General features: G+C 32.9%; 1 protein-coding gene across 1 annotated transcript in view; it reads right to left on the reverse strand.

Moving 5' to 3' along the window:
• Positions 1-10,236, reverse strand: part of LOC131078133 (beta-glucuronosyltransferase GlcAT14A) — a 72,898-nt gene extending 62,662 nt beyond the window's left edge. The window contains exons 1-3 of the mRNA XM_058015806.2: positions 9,082-10,236; positions 7,280-7,355; positions 7,052-7,167 (exon numbers count right to left, since the gene is read on the reverse strand). Coding sequence (XP_057871789.2) covers positions 7,052-7,167; positions 7,280-7,355; positions 9,082-9,673 — 784 coding nt within the window. The 5' untranslated portion in view covers positions 9,674-10,236. The remainder of the gene's footprint in view (positions 1-7,051; positions 7,168-7,279; positions 7,356-9,081) is intronic.
• Positions 10,237-21,954: the final 11,718 nt, after the last annotated feature.

Genomic DNA, 21,954 nt, shown 5'->3' on the forward strand with positions numbered 1-21,954 from the left:
TCAAGTTCTGATCATTACTTCAAGACAGAGTGAAATACATTGAAGGCAACAACTTTGATTACAAGGAAGGGCGAATTTCACCAAGATCAGCGATTTTGACAACAGATTTTGATCATTTCATTGATCAAAATACACTTTCAAGAAAGGCAAACTTGATTAGAGGGATCTTTGTCCTAGTTTGAGAGGTTTTCAGTCCAATTTGAGGGCAGCCTGGGCAAAATTTGGTGAAATTCTGTATACCATCAGACCAGCGATTCTTCATTGCAAAGAGCAACAAATTTATTGATCAAAGAAAGGGATTTTGGAAGACAAGTTGGAAAGAAGACATTTTATCCACTTTGAAGGAAGGATTATCTGAAAATTCACATAGCATTAGACATGAAATTACTTGAAAATCAGAGATGCAAGCTTAATTTACAAATCAGAACTAGAAATCAAAGGGTTAATCCTAATTCGCAGTCCTTGAACTCAAAATCAGACCTAAGATGGTCGTTTCCAGGATGAGTGATAATTGAGCAAGGGTTATTATATATACATTCTTTAGAGGTTTTTCAAGTATTGCTCCTCAATTGTATTTTTCCTTGTTCTTACAGATCTGATACAACGTAAAGAAGTCAAGACTCCAAAGTATAAAGGAAAGACTGTACAATCATACCGAGGCAAATCAACATTGTGAAAAGTTCAACACATTCAAAGGTTCATCAAATATCAAGGATCAACATCAAAAGTTAAGATGGAAGCGAACAACATCAGCATGAAGGACTTAGGTTCAGCAACAAGGCAACATCAAGATTAAGGTTCACATTACAAGGAGGCGATGAGAAATCAAGGATTCCATAATATGAAGTCAAGAACAACACCAAGGAATGACAAGATTAAGATCATGAATAAGAGAAGATCAACCATCATCATCACATTGAGCAAATAGAATAATGTTTAGTATCAAGAGATATTGTTCAACACTCCTTCATGATGACATGTCAAGTTTACAAATGCAAGTTGAGGTGTCATCCTAGTCATCATTCCACCAGTCAGAAGAGTTTCACATCAACATGTCCAAATACAATGCACCTGACTCATTCAAAGAAGACACAAACTTTGAGCTACCTACCTGTTGTGACGTTTTCACACATCGCCCCATTGCAAATGGGGACCCATGTTTTTTGCTCGTTTTGTTCGTTTTCGCTTTGCTTTTTTAGGGTTTTGTTAGTTTGTTAGTTGTCTGGATTTAGGGTCAAGCCATAGGGTTTTAATTACCGTCTTTTCGGACCAGAATCCAGTCGGTTTTGGGAGCTTTTTGATTTTCCTTTTCTAGAATGCAAATTTTGAATGCAATGAATTCGCCAGAATGGTCTAATTTTCAATTGGAATGTTGATGCAGAGCTTAAATTTGTCTAAGTGTTGAAGATGAAATGTGAATTTTTGTCCAATTGAATATTTTTGACCAAATTTTGACATTTTTGATTTTTGATCCTAGGCATCTCAAATGATTTGTTTTCGCCTTGTGAAGTGTTAAAATGTGTAAAATCATGTTATTTTGGCCTGTAGGAGCAAAATCGCTCCTGTCCCTCAGTGAAGGACCGGAGCTTAAAATCAAATATTGCTTTGTCCTTGCAGGATTTTAACGTCTTGACGATGTGAAAAGGTCCAAAGAGGTACATTTTATCAAATGAATATAACTTGAAGCACTGTCGGGGAGATCAATGGGGTGGCAAGTCCGGCTTGAGTGAGGTCCTGATCCTGAAATTTGGCTAAGTCTGGAATGTCCTGATCCTGAATTTGACTAAGTCTGGAAACTAAAAAAACCTCCAAAAACTAGTTTTTGCAATATATCTCCTGGAGGTCTGAAACCACTCTCAAACATCCTGAAAGTATATATGGAATATAACTTAAAGTATAAGAAAGAAGAAACATAGAAGTAAATGTTATATTCCATTAAAATTGTCCTGATCGAGAGTGCGAAAAGTCAAATTTCGCTCGTGTCCTTCTCCAAGGGTCCAGAGCGAAAAGCGCTCCTGTCCCTCTCCAAGGGACCAAGGCGAATCGCTCGTGTCCCTCACCAAGGGACCAGAGCGAAAATGATTAGTTGAGCCATTCCTGACCTTGTTCGGACGAATCGAGACATCAAAGGCATGGTGAAGGACGAAATGAGCATGATAGAGCATCCAGACTTGATCAAAAACAACAAAATGATGAAGTTTTTGCCTAGAGGGTCAAATTCGCTCCTGTCCCTCACTGAAGGACCAGAGCGAAATTCTTCATAAGGTACGATCTAGGCAAAGATCAAGCAAATTTTATGTTCGAAGGCAAGAAAGGAGGTCAATCGAACCCGTTGAAGACAAATTGAAGATTATCAAACGTCAACAAAGGACCAAAATGCTTAAGTTCGCTCCTGTCCCTCAGGAAGGGACCAGAGCGATATTGATTATATTGGCCAAGTCTCTCAAAATTTACGTCAAGCCAAGGTTTTGCAAGATGGTAAAAGGTCTAAGGCGTCTTTTGAAGGTGATATACCAAAGTGTTGAACGTTAAAATGCTACCAATTTGCACAAAGAGCCTATATCGCTCCTGTCCTTTGGACAAGGACCAAAGCGATTTTTACTAAAACACTCATGTTCCGTCAAAACCAAGACAAGGCAAAGATAGGCATGGTCAAGGACGTCCTTTGGAAGACAATGAATGAAGAACAAAGATCAAAAGTTTGCAAATTTGAGCCAGGACACTAGGATCGCTCCTGTCCCTCAGGAAGGGACCAGGGCGATATTACATCCAACGGCACTCATTCACACATGCAAGTCAATCTAACTCAAAGGACCCAGCTAAAATGGCGATTTGGACGTAAGGATGAAGACCTTGGACGTAAAAATTGCAAGAATCATGACCAAATTGATGGATCGCTCCTGTCCCTCAGTCAAGGACCAGGGCGATGAGGTACGTATCTTCTCACTTTTCCATTTTGGCGTTTAAAACACATTTTTTAAATTTATTTAAATGCTAGAAAAAAATCGATATTTAATTAAAAGCATTTAAATAGCGCATGGTATGTATTTATTAATTATTTTTTGCCTTTGTAAAAAATCGAAATTTATTAATTAAAAATAAAGGCATTTAATAATTAATTATTAATTTAATAAAAATCAAAAGGGAGCGCTTGGGTTTATTTTGTCAAGGTCGGCCTTTATTATTTATTTAAAAATCGTTTTAATTGCTATATTTTGCAAAAAGTCGGCCTAAGGTCAATATGAAGGTGAGCGCCTATAAAGGAAGGTGTTTATTTCATTTTCACATCATCATTTATCATCTCTCATATGCAACTTGGAGAAGGCAAAAGAGGAGCGAATTTCATACAAAGGAAGGGCGAAATTATCATTCAAGAAGAGGAGCGAATTCAATCAAAGGTGGTGCGAAACTACTATCCAAAGGAGAGGCGAACTTGAAGTTTCCATTTGAGCGAAGTTGCCTAGGACGTCAAAGACATATCAAAGATGGCGAAATTGCTAACTTGAAGAGGAAATCACGTCCAAGACTTGAAGGGTGGCGAAGTTGATAAGAGGAACGTTCTTTTGAAGATCACATCAAGACTATCGAATTTCAAATTTTGCCTAGGCGAATTCCTTTATTTTGCATTTTAGAGTTAAGCTCTCAAAGAGGTATGGTGATATGGATTTATTGTTTTGATTTTGAACGTTGATCATCATTGCCTTAATTTTGAAATTTTGTTTTTCCTTAGCTCAGTCTTTTTTAGGAAATGATTAATAAAGGACTTATCATTAAGTTTCCTAAAAAATTGCTCTCTAATTTATGTTATGTATTGCAAAATCATGTTTCTAATTTTGAAATGTTGTGTAGGCATCAAATGGAGATCTCATCAAGGAAAATCAAGCCGAATCAAGGACGGTCTTCGCCAGGACAGTCTTCGCCAGGACATGGGCGACCTCTTTCAATCCAGCGTTCCAAGTACATCATCATCTTGCACATCAAGGACGCAAGGAGTTAGAACAAGGGCTCGTTGAAGAAGCAAAATAGATCCAGAGGAATTAATTAAAGCAAGTTTCTCAACAATATCAAGATGAATATCTACCAAGTTACAAGTGTTAGATGAGGTGGCGTCCTAGTCATCATTTCTCCAGTTAGTGTGTTCCACCTCAGCATGTCCAGATTCAATGTACTTAACTCATGGAAGGTGGCATAAACTCCGATGTACCTACCCTGGCTATCCATTGGTCGATTTTTCTAGAAGGGACATGTGTCCAAGCAATACAATTTTATCATTGGTCAAGCATTAAATGTTATGTAATGGTTGTAACAAACCCTAATTAGGGTTTTCATTGTAAAATCTTGGCCATTGATCTTGAATTGATCTAAGCCATCAAATTGTATTGTGGGCACTATATAAGCCCAAACATTTCATTTGTAAAAGAGAATTAGAGTTAGAGAGATTAGATGATTAGAGAGAGTTGTAAATAGTTGGAAGAGTTAGAATATAGTTGATAGAATAGCAATTAGAGTAGAATAGGAGGACAAGGCAAGAAATTGTTGCCATTGATTGTAAACAAACTCCATTTTCATTGAAGTAATGGTGAAATATGTCGTTTTTCTTGCAATTTGCATGGTTTCTTGTTGAGTCTTCAATCTTAGATGGTAGATAATTAGATGAATGGAGGAAATGTGCTTGATTGATGGTGGAATTCGTACATCCATACTACTAGCAGTTTGTTGATTGCAGACTTGCTTTGCGTAGTCAACTGGAATCGTTCAGCCTAAGCTCAATTTCGATTTGTCGCCTCTTCATTGATATGCATCAACTTGGATGGTATCTATGCCTGCGGTGATGATTTGAACATCATAAAGCTTCCCATAGAAGATCGCACTAGTCTTGTGTAGATGTTCCATTGATGTCAAAACAAGACCTAGTTAGAGTTTCATCAAAAGTCAAGTCATTGCTCCTACATTCTTCGTATTAGGATTAGATCCTCTCTTCACCCTTATCCTTTTTCATTTTTTTAATCTAAGTTAGTCAGAGCCTGTGTCCAGCAAAGCAGATCGGAAGTTCAATGTAAGTCCCCTTGTGATTCCAGCAAATCACATCATACCACTAAAAAAGCTTGTCCACACGTGGAGACCCCACTAAAAGAACCTTGGAGTCTACCTAACTGATCCTTTACGCGAATCTTCAGCAGTTAGAGACTATTTTCTCAAGAGAGGATAAGATACCCTTAGGTATTTTATTCTGTGTTAGGCTGTGTACAAAACACACGTCAACACTACCCCCATATTTCATTGGTTCACATTCAATATTGAATCTAAGTGCAATTTTTTCATTGGTCAAAGGTAGTTGTTTTAACAAACCCTAATTAGGATTTCCATCTTGTAATGTTGGCCATTGATTGTGAATCAATTTGAGCCTCTAAACTGTATTGAGAGTGCTATAAAAGGCTCATATCTCTCATTTCTAAAGAGTTGACAATAGAAGACAACAAGAGTAGAGTAATAGATAATAGTTCATAGATAGCAATCAATAGTTAGATCATTAGAATAGAGGTTAGATTAGGAGAAGGCAAAGATTGTTGCTGAGACTTTGTTGTAAAGAGCATATGATTTCATTGAAGCTATGGTGAATTAATGTGTCATTTCAATAAGTTGTATGGTCTCTACTTCTCAATTCATTTGCTTTCATGTCAATTAGATGAATGAAAGGAATTGTGAATGATTAACAATGAAATTCATTTATCCATACCACTAGCAATTCGTTGATTGTAAGTTTGCCTTGTGTGGTCAACTGGAATTCTTAATGAGTTTAATTTCAATTGTTATTCACACTTTGATATGCATTGCCTTGATGGTGTCTTTGTTGTTGATAGTGATTAGAACATCAAGTGCCTACCTTAGGAGATCACACTAGCTTTGTAGGGTTGTTCATTGATAGCAAAACGAAGCTTAGTTGAATTTCATCCAATCATTCATTGTCTCTTGCATTCTTAGGATTAGATTAAAATCTCTAAACCTTATATCTTTTGTCATTTCATTTTCCAAACATGTAGTTAGAATCTAAGTTCCAGCAACATCCAAACGTTCAAGCATTCAAGTATTCAACGTAAGTCCCCTTGGATTACCAGCAATCACATCAACCAATTGAGCTATCCACACATCAAGACCTGACTATAAAAACCTTGGAGTCATCTTGGTTGATCATTCAATTTAGCATCCAGAAAGATTTTGATCAAGAGAGGATAGAATACTTTTGGTATTTTATTATGTGTTCAATTGTGCTAAGAAACACATCGACACTGAGGATAGATCACAGAGTGTGATCCAAAACATTGAAGAAGTAAATAATTAAATGCAGTTTATCCAGAAACCTTTCTTAAAAATAAAAAAATAAAAAATCAGAAGAGTTCTAGATATCCCTGGTAAATAGATTTCCTCTTCCTTCTGTGTTAATTTTGAAAAGAAATCACTTACAGTTTTTCACCTATAAAGTATACAAGCAAACATCAGTCTTTTCCTGCAACAGAATAGCCTTCCTGCAGAAACTAAGAACCTTTACCTTAATAAATGTCAGGACATTTTCCACTACCACAGAGTGCTACCTAACTGCTGCATCATAAACAGATTCTAGTAACTAAGTAGTGGCTTAAGCAATCTCCTTATAAATGGAAATCATCAAAAGAATGCGCTCTAAATGCTAAATTTTATTAAAATTTCCCACAAATTTGCTTGCATGAAATTCAAAATTTGAGAAGTTGAAGTTGTCTGACCATTTAACAAATAAAAAGTTAAAAATTAAAATGAAACAAATTTACCATTTTTCACAAAATGTTGGGTTAAGTAAAAAGGAAGTTCAAGCTGAGCTATATACCATAGTTAAGCATCATCTAGCACTTTGAGTTCCTGTTCTTGTATTCATTTGAAAAGTAACCAAACAACTCATTTGGAAACTACAGAAAATTGAACTCACTATAATACTGAAAAGTTGAAATTTTGCAATGAAGTTTGATAATAGATAAGGTATTATAACTTTTTCAAAGTGCATAGGTAGGAAAATGGTTACCTGTAAATAATTTGAAGGACGTTGGAACAGCTCGATGCTGGGAAGCCCAAAATATGTCAGACTTTTTGGACAGGTACAAGCCTGGATCTATAATTATGGGTTTAGCCCTCTGATACCTGACACCACAAGACAAGAAACTTGTATTCAAATAATTGGCAATGCATGGAATATTGGTCTATGATTGTACATAAAACATAACATCAAGAAACTTACACTTCGCACACTTACAATTTCCAGCCAATATCACTTGTATGTTCAATGAAATTGACGCCCCTCGGCAAGTAGGTGAAAACATGAAGTAAATCTGCATGTGGACCCACAGTCAGCTTCTACTCAGGCAAAGATACTTCAGTAAACTGGATCGCTCATCAGGTCAAGTTTCTCAGCCCAGAAACTGCAACAATAAAAGCAATGAGAGCAAAAAGTGGGCACTATGTGCACACGGTGATTAACCTGCCAAGTACTCACACCCTCTTTGTGGCACAGATACTGGAATTTATTTGAGAAAATCAGGAATAATTGTTTATTATTTAATATTTAATGAAGGGTAAATGCATAGGCTTCAAGCTGAGAGCATCATTTGATGACCGTAATTGCTTTAAGAAATTTTGGCCCGGGAAATTGGAGTGCACCATCCATAACCACAGACCTTGGCCAAAGAACTGGAGAAAACAAACGTAGTACCTGATTTCTTGCAGACTAATTTAAAGGAAGAGTAAACTCAAATCAGCTGAAATTCAAAACAGGGCAATTTGTAAAGAACAAAAACATGGTTCATACTACCATGGTATACCAGGAACACACAGAGTCTGCTCTTGTTGCCAAATGAAAACCATCAGCTACATCCCAAACAAATAATTCAACTCTTGAAGGGTACAATGAGGACCCAACCAATCAAATCGTCAACCGACTTAGAAGCTTAGTCCTTCATCACTTAGGACAACATAATCAATTCCTTTGAGCTATTAGCAACTTTTTAGTTTGTAAGGTTCTCTTTTGACTCATACTTTTATATTGAGACTAGATAAACTTTCAAGTCCTACTAACCTACAATAGTCCTTCACAGATTTGAATTTTGTTTCTTTCTTATTCTAGCTTAAGTTATGATTTCTTCACTAGAAATCATGCGAATGATGCAGTCACCTTTTTATTGATTGCAATGATTGCATTACTTATAAGATTAAATAAAAATAAAAAATGAAGCTTTCACATTTAAGAAAAAAGTATATATGCAAAGAAAATGCAGAAACCCTCATCAGAACTGGTGTCACCTTAAAACGCAAACCCCGCTAGCTATAGCATAAGATCTTACAAAATTCAAGCGGACCACAGAACAATAAATGCAAACTAACTTGTGAGTAAACATTATAATTCCTACCTGATATTTTGCCTTATACATGTTAACCTCAATATTATCCATGCCAGACACAGCCTCAATTGTTTTCTTGAAGGTAACAAACGACACTAAGTAATCAAACTGTAATGGGGATGTAACTTAAGTGGAATGCCATAGTATCAAAGGGAGGTCCTAGGTTCATGACTTAGCTAGTTCACGTTTTTCAACATGTATCAGAGGCAGGCTAGGGAAGCTTGGCATAGACTGCATAATTTATTGCTAGACAAAGGGGGCAATTATCTTACAAGAGATAACAGAGCCTACCCAATTTCGCAAGGATAAAAACATTGTGAGATTGAGCTAACAAAACAGCAACGGAAGCACAATTTCTGCAAATGCATATATAAATGAACCTACTACTCTGTCAGTATACAGAGCACATGCAATAGATATTGCTAGCGTTACATCATTGATATTCCTGTATAGCGGCATTTTTTTAATTTACTTGGTCGAATCCATTTGAACTTGGATCTGTTTTTAACCAACAGATAGGCTTACTCCCAACGGTTTGGCATCCACTTTCATGTTTTTGGTCACACATCGTGGTTAAATGATGCATAGCATTAAGAGATGCACCAATCAGAAGACCCAACGTACAAAAATAACAGTAAAAATAACCGATTAAAGAGCTTACCATCTTGTGTGACAAGGGGATAATCAGAAGCACTAAGGTTGATGAACCAGTCCCAATCCTTACTTTCCTTTAGCAAAATTGCCACAGCCTGTAGAGTACAAGAAATCATAGTTGGGCCTTTGTACGTGACCAAATTGGCCTTCCCGACTACATGAACATTCTTTGCTTGTGAGAAAACGGGATCAGATTTCACCAACATGGCCACTTCAAGCCTTTCCCTTGGAGGTGCTTCCAGGTCCAAATGTAAAACATACTGGTTTCTGGGATGGTACAGAGCCTGCAATGTTCTCCTCATTCTACCACTGTCTCCCTTTGTTCCAGATATCAGATAAGCTATTCTTGGAGGCTTGAGATTCTCTAGATGATTATTTTGGCCTAGTTCAGATTCGACAAAATACCCACTCGAATCATCTGTCCGTTTGAGTGAAACGAGTTGAAAAGACGAAGATTTTATCCGCTCAGTGGATGAACCATACTCAACAGTTAGAAAGTACAGGAGGATCACAAATATCAGTAAGCTAGAAATCATAGGAAGCAGCCATTTTCTTTCACTAGCTGTTCTACCATTATGAAAATGGGAACTTTTCTTCATACCTAACAGACAAGATGTTTTTAACCGACTGCTGATAACCAAAAACTCTACCAAGCAGTTCACAAAAATGAAACGAACTACACCATTGAGGGATCATAGACAGTTAACCTGAAACACCCTGATTCCCTGCAAAAATCACACGAATCCAAAAGCTAGGAAACATGGGGAAAAACAAATTTACCCCCCCAGAAAAAGTCATCTGAAACCAGACAAAAGGAATCAAACAATGGAGAGGTGATTGAAAGAGGGATCAATACAGAAAATTAATTGGGTATATGTTTGACCAGCTCACGTTTTTGGGTTCTCATGGAATGTTGAGATTGTATTGGCCACCACTACTCCATCGGTACAAAAGTACTCCAAACAGTAAGAAAACTTGTGTGCATACCCACAATAAGTAAGGGAAAACAATATACAAAACACTCAAAAGGAAACTCGTGTCATCGTCGATTTGATGCATTTGCTTCTTGGGTATTAAGCTCATAAGTTGTTGGTAATCACAAAACGGAATGTACATTGATTCGTTTACGGCAACAAATCCGCAGAAATTGTAATTTAACAAAAGAATGGAATATTGTAGTGAAATGGATTATTAGTTATAGAAAATGATGGAATGTGCTCGCTTAACGAATAATTAACTTATTTTTCTGTCGCTCTTAGCAGCAACATTTGATCATATAACTTAATTGTTTTTAATCTAGTCTTTTCCTTTAGCATGTTGGATTTCGTTCGTTCATCACTGTCCTGTTTAGTTTTGTGGGGCAAATAAAATTTGGTAAACAGGATTATCCGACTAAACAAATAGACAGGGTAGCTTTCCTGCTACCAACCAAAAGAAGGTTTATTATTGTGGTCGGTATTCTCTCATTGTTTTTCCCAAGAGAATCGTACGGGTTAGGTAACCAATGTGTTTGATTCCCAACTTGTGCTGCAACCATGTTTTTGGAGAAACGAGGCCATCTTGTAATGAGAAAAGCTTTTTTCAAAAAAAAAAGCTTTGTTTTTTAATTAAATCATTGCTTTGATCACAAGATGATTAATGGTTATATGTTTGTATAGTATACATTTTTAAAGTATTTGTTTTAGATTTGTAATAGTAATTGAATATGGTAAATAGTTGTAAATAATCTTAATAAAAATAAAAGAAAGCAATAATACATTGCAAACAAATATCTTTGTAAGAAATTATTTAAAATATGAATTTGAATAGTAAAATTTCAAAAAAAAGAAATTAATTAAAATATGAATTTGAATAGTGAAATTAAAAACATTAAAGTCGCGAGTGGAATCTAAATAAGCAATTTTATTATCCATTCAATAATAATTTATTTTGTGATAAAATAATATAAGCTAATTGAAACCATGTAAAGTTTTGAGAAACATGTTTAACATAATTTTACTTTTAGAAATGATATTTAATAAAAATAAAAATTTAAATATATTTAATGTAAATAAAATTGGACTAAAAATTCAAACAATTTTCAACAAAGTTTTAACATTTAATTCAATATAATATTAATTTTTGTCCATTCTTTTTAATTTAATAATCTAATTGTTGAATTGTTCTAATTCATTATTGCATACTTAACAATTTCAATCTTTTGCCTGTAAATAAAATTCCCAAGAAAATATGAGCACAAGATTAGAGTAGAGTGTGGAGAGTGGTATTCTCCTTGTAATAGGATAGGATTATGGTTAAGTTAGAGTTATGTTTAAAGTTGGTGTTAGGTTAGTTCTAGGTTAAATATGCTAATGCTCAATTAGAGATGTGATTAGATTTAAGATTGATTTAGGATTCATGTGATGTAGAAATCTTATAATTATTATATTATAATTATATACTAATAAATACATGATATATTAAATACAATCCAAAAAATTATGAGCACGAGATTAGGGTAGAGTGAGGAGAGTGGTATTCTCCTTGTAATAGGATAGGATAGGGTTATGGTTAAGTTAGGGTTATGTTTAAAGTTGGTGTTAGATTAGGTTTAGGTTAAATATGTTAAAGTTTAATTAGATATATGATTAGATTTAAGATTAACTTAAGGTTAGTGTCATATAGAATTCTTATATCACTAGCATACCTATATTTTAAACAATTTAAGTAAAGTACGTTGAGAGATATCAAGTTTGGAAATATGCAATATTTATATATTCAATGATTAAATATGAGGTGCAAATTTAGTCAATGATAGATTATGTTTTTAATTTAATTTGGGTTACATTTTAATTTTTGATAATCAAAATGAGATACTTTTTAAAGCTATGACAACAATATTTGTAAAATGGTATGCAAATTAAAAATTTGGAATGATTTATCAAAATGATATTGTAAAAAGGAATTAAAATTACTTTGTTAATTATTCATGTAGTAATAACACTATTTTGAATGGGGCTAGACGGCCTCACAGAAGCATTCTCTAACACCCACGTCAACTTTTTTAAAAAATAATAAATTGAAAATTTATAGCAAATAAAATTATTATTAAATTTCCTAAATTGCATGAGGGTCGACTTGTTTGGGTTCGACCGATTTAGTTCAATTTATATTTTTGTTTGTTTTTTTGTCTTTTGTGCAATAACCCCATCCATGGAACCTATCCTAGAAATGGGTATTTGCTAAAGGGGATTAAGGGCTTAAATAAGAAAGCAATGCAAGGTGAAAATTAATTTTGGAGAGCTCTATATATTGAGTTTGTGTAACAATCGGCTCTTTAGCTTAATATATCAAAGCCACTTTTCTACAAATCATATTTTTGTGAAACGAAGTTTTCCATCTGCATTATGTTTAATCTATCTCTTCTGCAAATTGCTTGGTAAAAGCTCGATCAAGTGTGTAATTATAAATTGACTATTCAATTTTATTATTGCTTCTGAAATTATGGATTTATGGACAAATTTTATTTTGAATTAAGTTTGACTCAAGAATTATATAAGATCTAGGGATCCTTACAGAGTTAGGGTATTTTCAAAAGAGTGTGACCTAGCCTCAACCCTGCACTACAATAAGGCAACCTATAGTCTCACTCCTACACTGCAATAAGGCATCTCAAACCTCATTCCCATACCATGTAATGTCCCTATTTGGGAATTTCCTTTATTTTATCCTAAAACAAAAATTTTAACTTAAGGTGAGAACTGTAATACAAAATTTACCCAAACTGAAGACATTTTCTTATGATATTTAACTTGAAATTTTAAGAATAGTTCAAAGGATGGGACTTATCTTGATAACTTTATTTGATCTATATACTTGAGATATCTATATCTCAATGTTACATAATGCTACGACTTAACTAAACCCTTAGACTAGAATCATAATAAGATAGATTCTGCACAACTTATGTAATAGTTCTCTTCTCAATTTTTTCTATAATCACCTTCTCAAATTGGTTATAAGTTTGTCACAAAATCTCTTCTCAATCTGTAATCATTCCCTCTTGAATCTGATTTAAGTCTGATCACAAATCTACCATAATATAATTACAATCTCTCTCTCTCTCTTCTATCTTTCTTAACATTCGGTTACACGCATCCTCATATATTTGTTCACAGGTCTGGTGCGATCTTCTTAGATACATCTTTCTTCTAAATCTCGTGTATGTATTCGATTTCCCTTTTATTTATTCAAGCCCCACCCTTTATTAGTCATCCCTATATTTTCTTCAAAGTGTGACAATAAACTATGCAATAAACTAAGTTGTTTCTGTTGTGTCTGATATACTCAACAAGCTTGCAATTCTGAAGGTATTGTTGTTAGCAATATGTTTGCTATATCTAATATGGTTAATGTAATTATGCAAGATATCATGACATTGTTCAGAAGCAATATGTTGCTATTTCAGATTTGGATTTATATGCTTGCAACCACAAATATCGATGTTGTTCTTGATTATTCTCTCTATGTATGCAATCATGGTGCTATCTCTGATCTGAAAAAGCAAAGGTTCCATAAGAGAAAATCCTAAATTCCTTAAAGATAATTAGTAATCCCTTTCATATATATATAGATCCATCTTTTATAAGATTAGACGTGCCTTTTGGAACCATATCAAATCATATCCTTTGATAAACTATCAAATCGCACCTTTTGGAAGAGACCCTTCTCACTAACATTTTAATTGCACATCATTTCAAGGCAATTCAATCACATGTATAGAGAAGTATTTTCTTAACAAAATTACTGCAAACTAATCATTGTTTGTCAACCACTCCATGTTCTATATTGAATCACATGACTTGTAGTGTATTGTATTCCTTCATAGTCGCTACAGGTTATATGTATCAAATCGATGCTTTATCTTAATAGTCATCGTTGTCTATAACAGTCAAAAGACATTGTCTTGATCATAAAAGATAATTGTTATCATTTCTCTTTAATTGATTTCCAAGGAAAGTGATCAACATTCCATTGTATCTTCCATGTATTGAAACATTCGCACCTTCTCAGGGTAATCGCGCCTCCATTAGCACACATACCATAATGAATTAACTCTTCTCAACAAATCAAATACGTTGATTAAGTTTCCATATTTTCCTTGCACACTTTTCTTCAAACACGATCACAGCCTTTGACTTTTTCTCTATCTAATTCCACGTAACTTAATCACTGTCATAGTGGAGACATATTAGTCCATAACTAAATCACACTTCTTTATTGTCTGAACTTACACCACCTGAGAACAAACCGTTGCGTATATGGATCGTTGTTCATATAAGAATCTTTGTTTAAATTATTTTTAACTGTTTCTCTTTACCAAAATCAATTGCTGCTCTTAATCATGAATGGAGTCGACACACCAATAGTCTCCAATTCAATCAGCCATAAAACTATTATGAACCATGATTTCATTTTTAACTTACTCTTGCAGTCCTCTATATATTTTATCGGATGCACTAGTTGCTACTTTATGCAAGAATGCAGATTAAGCAATCAATCACGTGATTCTCAAACTTGTTGATTGTGTCTTGTGAATTGCACTCTATCTGCATTCTCATTCACTATCTTAACACTTCAAGCTCAGCCGGCACCAACAATACTGAGTGATGAAACTGATTTCTAATAGTCTTTTAGTTTGTTGTCTTGTTCTACATTCGATTGTCATGTGTCACTGCATATTCCCTCATTATATCTTCAAAGATCTCCAAAGATATCCTATCAACATATAGATATCTCTATGGTAGTTTTCTCTAATATAGTCGTTGTTCTTTCATGTATTTTCCTTTGCTTAGTTTGATCATTTTGATTCACAATCCTTGGTTTGTAATAGTTTGTTCATGTCCTCTATCATCTATAAAGATAATAGAAGGAGCTTCCTCATGTTATAAACATCATACTTAACAAAGTCTTGTTTTGTATTAGAATTTGGATGGGGACATCACATACCCGAATAAAGCATTCCAGAGTTTCAATTATGGAACTTAACTACAAAACAAAAGAAAATATTCTAAGATATCAAGCTACAAAAAAAAACTGCCTTGGCTAAATTGGGTATGATTTTCTCTCTCCATTTTTACTTTCGGGGACATACATGTGTTGAACATCTCTTTCAGCGTTATCTGAAAATAAATATGAATTCAATGAAATAGATTTTGTTTCAATGTGTATACCTATCTACATTGAGAAAATTTGTGGAAATATGTTAACAGATAAAAGGCACTTCAAATGATTTAGCATCATCAAATACCAAAAAAAGGCCCTCAATCCAAAATTTCTAAAACTTAAAAGGCCACTTCTCTTAATTTTTGGAATTTTAAGACAAATCAATTTTCTCTAAAAATTGCAAGCTATTTCTCTTAATTTGTAAACTTTGAAAACTACAAGCTATGTATATTAAGTTTCACAATTTTTAAATTTAATCCACTTTATTCTAATTGTTGCAAGCTATTTTCTTAATTTTCAATTTTTTACTGCTAAAGCAATTTATTCCAAAACTTGCAAGCTATTTTTTCTTAAAATTTCAAAAGTTTACACTTAAATCCAATTTGTTCATAATATTGCATACTATTTCTCTGGAAGTTGCAACATTTAAAACCAAAAAATCCATTTTGTTTCAAAAATTTCAAGATCTTCTACAATTGAACTCAATTTCTCCAAAATTTGCTTTTTCTTTCTCTTAATATTTAATATTTTCAATTAAATCCAATTTGTTCTAAAACTTGCTCACCGTTTCTCTTAATTTTCAAATTCTCAATTAAATCCAAATTGTTTAATAGAATATTGGAAGCTATTTCCACGAAACATTCAAGTTTTTACAATTTAGTCCAAGATGTTATAGGTCTGCAAAAAGGGACGAAATCCATGCTCTTGCTTTCAAATTTCTAAGCGTTCAATACAATTCACTGTTTCTGATTCAATCTATTTCACAACAGGAACTCGCAGCAGAGATGGTTAAGACAGTATACATAGCTGGAAAAGAAGAATCGAAGGTGACCTAGGCGCCAATCAAGCAATCTTCCAGAGGTGTGAAATAGTATATCTGGAGTTGCATGTTATAATTAATATCATTGCCCAGATTCATTAAAAATCAGGAGAGGCCAGTCACATCTAGACTTAGGGACAAATCAAGTCAAATAGGGAGGTCGGCACAATCAGCTCAGAATATTTTGATGTTTGTCTTTGATAGCATCAAAATATACCATATTGAGAAGGCCACAACTAGAACTATACCATCTAGAACTCTACCACCATTTCTAGATATATCAACCACAGGGTCTAGTAGTAAGTAATATTCAAGCCTGATTGTATTAATATATCCTTTGTTATTGGTAAGGATCTCATTTTCCATTTTAGATCTTGGTCCTTTATGTTTGCCTGATCTTTTTATGCATGCCTTTGGATCATATCTCCATCTATTGTGATTTGAAATGTTTGGCTAGAGAGAAACAACAGGATATTTAAAAAAACAAGGTCTCCTATGTCTGAGGTTCTATTAAAAATTGAGTCTTCAATCTCTGAGGTTGCTTTGTCATTTATTTATAAGAGTTTGGAAAATCTTACTTCTTTTTCGCACTGGGATAGTAGAGTTACTAGAGTTTGGAAGCTGCTGTCAGTTTTACCCTCTCATGGTTCAATTTTAAAAAAGAATGATGCAATAGGTAAGAGATGCTCTGTTAGATGGAAACCTCCTTCGCAGGGGCACTTTAAACTGAATTTTGATGGAGCCTCTCGTGGTAACCCTAGGCCGGCTGGGGTAGGCATGGTAATTTATGATCACAATGCAAATTTTATTCAAGCTAAGTGTCATGCTATTGGTTTTAAAACTAACAATTATGCAGAATTTCATGCTTTGTCTTTTGGATTGGATATGGCAATCTCTTTGGGAATTAAGGACTTAATAATTGAAGGTGATTCTATGGTGATTATTCAATGTGTTATGAAAAAGAAATCAAATTGTTGGAATTTGTAGTATATACTTGATCCCATTTTACAAAAATTAGAATTGTTTGAATCTTTCTTGGTATCCCATTGTTACAAAGAAGTTAATAAGATTGCAGATTATTTGGCAAATTTAGCCATTGATAGCAATGCTAATTAGCGAGAGGTGGGTTTTGAGGAAATTCCTTCTAGGGTATGGGAAGGTTTGTAGCAATAGTCATATGATTTTCTTGAGTAACGTCAATGTAAAATTTTATGATGATAATTATTCACGCTTTCCCCTTTCATTTCAAGTATTCATGTTCATTGTCTGGAGAAGAGTTCGAGGTCATGGTATTTGATATAATAGTGTTTTTTCAAAGGTTTTTTGATACTTTCTTTTTTGGCAGGAAGGTTTTTGGCTCATGGGATTTGGCACAGGGCTTTGGAAAATTTTGTCTTCTTCCATTGATAGCAGTTATGGAGTCTACATTTGAAAATTATCTGATGGGTTTTTTTGGCAAATTGTCTTATGGGCTCTATGCAAAACTGGTATTATATGTGTTGTGACTACATTTTGTATGTGGTTTTGGGCAGGGTGTATAAATTGATCCGTTAGATACTATAGGTTTATTTTATGAGCTGTGACCAGAGGTTTTCTTCCCAGGGTTCTTTCCTCTGGTATGCTCTTTGAATCCTGTGTAAAAAATAAAAAATATTAATAAAAAACTTTAGTGGAATAATCCACTTTTATTGAAAAAAATATATATATGATGCAAAGACCTACCATCAGGTCTGAGACAAATTTGTGCCTTGTTTTGGAATCTATGGAAGATTACTGTTATATTATGGACTAAAAATAAGATTTGACATTTGAGGATAATGCAAGTTCATGGCAATATTTACTACTTTCAATATTCACTTTCTAATATTCTGGGCAACTTGAAATAGTTACAACATTTAGAGTTGAGATACTATAGGAAATTATATAAGCTCCCTCAGAGCATTGGCAATCTGTCAATGTTGTAGTGTTTAGATTTGAAAGGGTGTAGAAAATTAAACAGTTACAACATTTAAAGTTGAGATACTGTAGAAAATTATATAAGCTCCCTCATAGCATTGGCAATCTATCAAAGTTGCAATGTTTAGATTTGGAAAGGTGTACAAAATTAAATAAGCTCCCTCAAACCATTGGCAACCTATCACAACTACAGTATTAAAAGTTGAAAGATTAGGAGAAATTAAATAAGCTTCCCGATAGCATTGACTACTTGTCAAAGCTGCAGTATTTAGACTTGAGATTGCGTAAAAATGTAAATAACCTTCTTGAGAATATTGGTAGCCTATCACAGCTATAGTATTTAGACTTTGCAGTATGTAAGAAATTAAACAACCTCTCTGATAGCATTGGTAGCCTATCATAGCTCCAACATTTAGACTTGATAGGATGTACAAATTTAAATGAACTTCATGATAGCACTAGTAACCTTTCATAGATTAGCTAATTGAAAAGCCATTACAGGCCATCTGATTTAATAATTAATAGGTAGTAGCACTCATTTTTAGTTTGCACATTCCCCGTCTGCAAATGATCCCAACACTATTTCAATGCCAATCTAATGGAATACACGAAAAAAGCAAAGAGAGCATGTTTACTTGTAGAAAACAAAATTCCCTAAAAAGCTAGTTGTAATTTCCTTATTATTTTTTCTAGTTCAAGCAAAGTTAGATCAAGGGTCAGGTCTAAGTTAAAAATTTAAATATTTAGAGACTTGCAATCATTACACAACATATAACACTACGCCTTTACCTAATACACAAGAAAAATAACTTAGGCTATAAAGTTGACCAGATTTAAAGCTAGAGATAGTTCAATAACCACAATTTGATTGATGTATCACAATATTTAGACTTACAAAAAGTTCAATACCAATGCTAACTCAACATTCAAAGTTTGCCAGATTTAAACTAATTATAGCTCATAGGAATATTCAAGCACGGTTTGATTGAAATTTCAACATTAATAAAACCTAGAAATTATTAGAGATATTTGTCAAGATCGTGGAGTGAGATCTAAGGGTTGAAAATGACAAAATTTAGATTGTGTGAGATGCACAAAAGTAGTCTAAATAACCGTTGGTTTAGAGAAAAACGTGATGGCATGCCTTTTATCATCTACAACTAAAAATTGAAAAATATTAGTCTAGGATGATGGCAATGATGATGTCTTTCGGTTTATTTTTCATCTTTTGGAAATTTTGTTAACATATTGGCGTTTGGTTGCATTTTTTTTTGAAAAAATTCAAGGCACTATTATGAGATGTCATGCCAAAAGTGCAACGTTAATTATCAGATTTCAGGGTTGATCATAAAAGTTGTGATGTGCTCTTGAAACCCTTTGCTCTTTTTATATTTAGACCATAGTTTAATAGCCACAGTAAAAAATCAAAACATTTATTTAACTAAGGGCTTGTTATAGACAATTTTGGTCAAATTTTAACTGTTGTCAATTGGCTCACAGTTACTACCCTAATATTTATGTCACTAATAATCACAAGATAAGGGAAACTTAGAGCACCTATCTTTAAGCATTTTTTGGCTGGTAGCAACTTTAAATTTTTTTTATCATCTAAAAATGGAATTATCGACATGTTTGTTTATCTTTTAGCCAATAGGCCATTCTTAAGGTGAACACTTTTTGTACCTACAAAAGATTTGGTAGTCTCTGATCTTATAGAAATCAATTTTTTTTTAAAATTTAGTCCTAAAATAACAAAGATATGGACACGCTCTAAAAAAATATTTAATTTTTAATTATTTAAAAATAAAAAACTATATATTTTATTTTTGTCGAAAAATTGCAACTATTAATTACTCCATGTCTATTGCTCTATCATTGTTGACTATTTTTGTCAAAAAAAACTTGTAATTGGTTATGACACAATACTCACATGTATTAGGCAGATTACTTGTTTGTAAGCTAAAGAAATTGCTATGTCTGAAATGTTCTTGTTCCTTCTGGTTTCACTAGGGATGGGATCATTCCAAGGTGGCACATGTTCCAAATCATCCATTGGATCCTTTATTGTGTGAGAAGATCGAAAATCTTCTTGGGCATAATAGTGAAGGGGACAAGACAGTAGTTTAAGGGAGCAATTGGGAGCGATGCCTTCTTTTTGACATCATAAATGAAGTATTGGTAAAGATATTAGATATGTTTTTTAATCATAGAAAGTGAACCAGATCTTCATAGAATTTTTTTTGTATCAAATATACTTCATAGAGTTTTAAATATCAAGCAAATAAAAAATATCCGAATATATTATATTGTGAAAGTCCTAATCTCTTGAAAACAAAAAGGTGTTTGGAATAGCTTGTCCCACATTGGCCCATTACTTTTTCTTTCATGGAATTGGCTATAAATCAAAAGAACACTAACTCTATATTAAAAGAGAATAAAAATGTAGATATGAGATTATATAAAACTATGTATTAAACTCAAAAGTATAAGACACTGGAATTTTGAGAAAACATACAAATTTAATAGGATATATAAGTGAATAAATGTATTCATCAACATCTATATCTATCTATACAATTATTTCATCCATTGAGTTAGATTTAAAATGAGATTTTTAGATTTGAAATGAAATCTATATTTTTCATAATAAAAGTGAGAAATCAACAAGCATACGACATAGGAATTTTGAGATAACATACATATTTAATAAGATATATACCTAATCTCTATTCACATGTATTCATACATTTGTATATATGTGCATATATATTAGATAAAAGAAGAAAAATAAAACATTATGGATAGAACAATATAAATATCAAGACAACACACATAATATTGTTTTGAATAAAGAAAGTTGGGACTTGAATTAATGATAAATTCACCTACTATAACCCAAGAACTTCAAATCTGATAAGGCTCTTTCAATCTCACTTGTCACTATTCATTGCAACCTTCAGAACCTCTACTTCATCTTCCTTCTTTCTTCTATGGTCTTTCTGACTCCTCTATTGTTGCTTAAAAAATCGCTATTTATGAGTGATGATATTATGTAGAATTACTTGTATATGAAAAGTTGTCTCTCAAAAGAGGTTTATTTCTATTTTATAGAATATTCGCTACTATTTTTGCCCTTTTTTACAGCTATGTTTAGCTCCATAGAAACTACAATCTTTTCATAAATAACTACTACAAACTCTAGTTTCCTCTACTACAATCTTTTCCTTTAACTACTGCATGCTCAATACTATCATATGCGTTGAAAGAAAACTCGAGTTTCCTCTTTATGCATTGCCATGTATTTAATAATAAAGTTTAATAGTTTTAACAAGATAATTTCATTGTCTTATTAAAATTGTTTTTTACTTTATAGGCATCAACATGTATTTAGGTTTTCTTTGAAAACTTTGACTTCTTTAAAAAACAAAAGAGTTTAAAATAATTTAAAAGTTTACTTCTAAAATTAAATGCTTTTTCCTTTCAATAATAAAATTGTATTTAAAAATTATAAAATTTAATTTATAAGTTTTTAAATAAATATTTTATTTAAAAATTATTATTCTTACTTTTATATTATATTTTGATTAGTAATTTTTTTTTTAATATGATAATATTGTAAAATCCATTTTAAAGCAAAATTTGAATTTAAATAAAATAATTTAAATAATATATATATCAAGCTTTGAAATATGCAATATTTATATATTCAATGATAAAGTATGATTTATTAGAATGATATTGTAAAAAGGAATTAGAATTGCTTTGCTAATCATTCATATAGTAGTAATAACCATCAAAACATCATCTATACTATACTGTAAGCATTGAATTTAGTCATAGATACAATGTGTAAATAGTTTTTCAAAAATTGTAGGAAATTTTCACTTTGTTAACCATTTA

The sequence above is a fragment of the Cryptomeria japonica genome, chromosome 7 (assembly GCF_030272615.1).
Source record: "Cryptomeria japonica chromosome 7, Sugi_1.0, whole genome shotgun sequence".
Taxonomy (NCBI): Eukaryota; Viridiplantae; Streptophyta; class Pinopsida; order Cupressales; family Cupressaceae; genus Cryptomeria; species Cryptomeria japonica.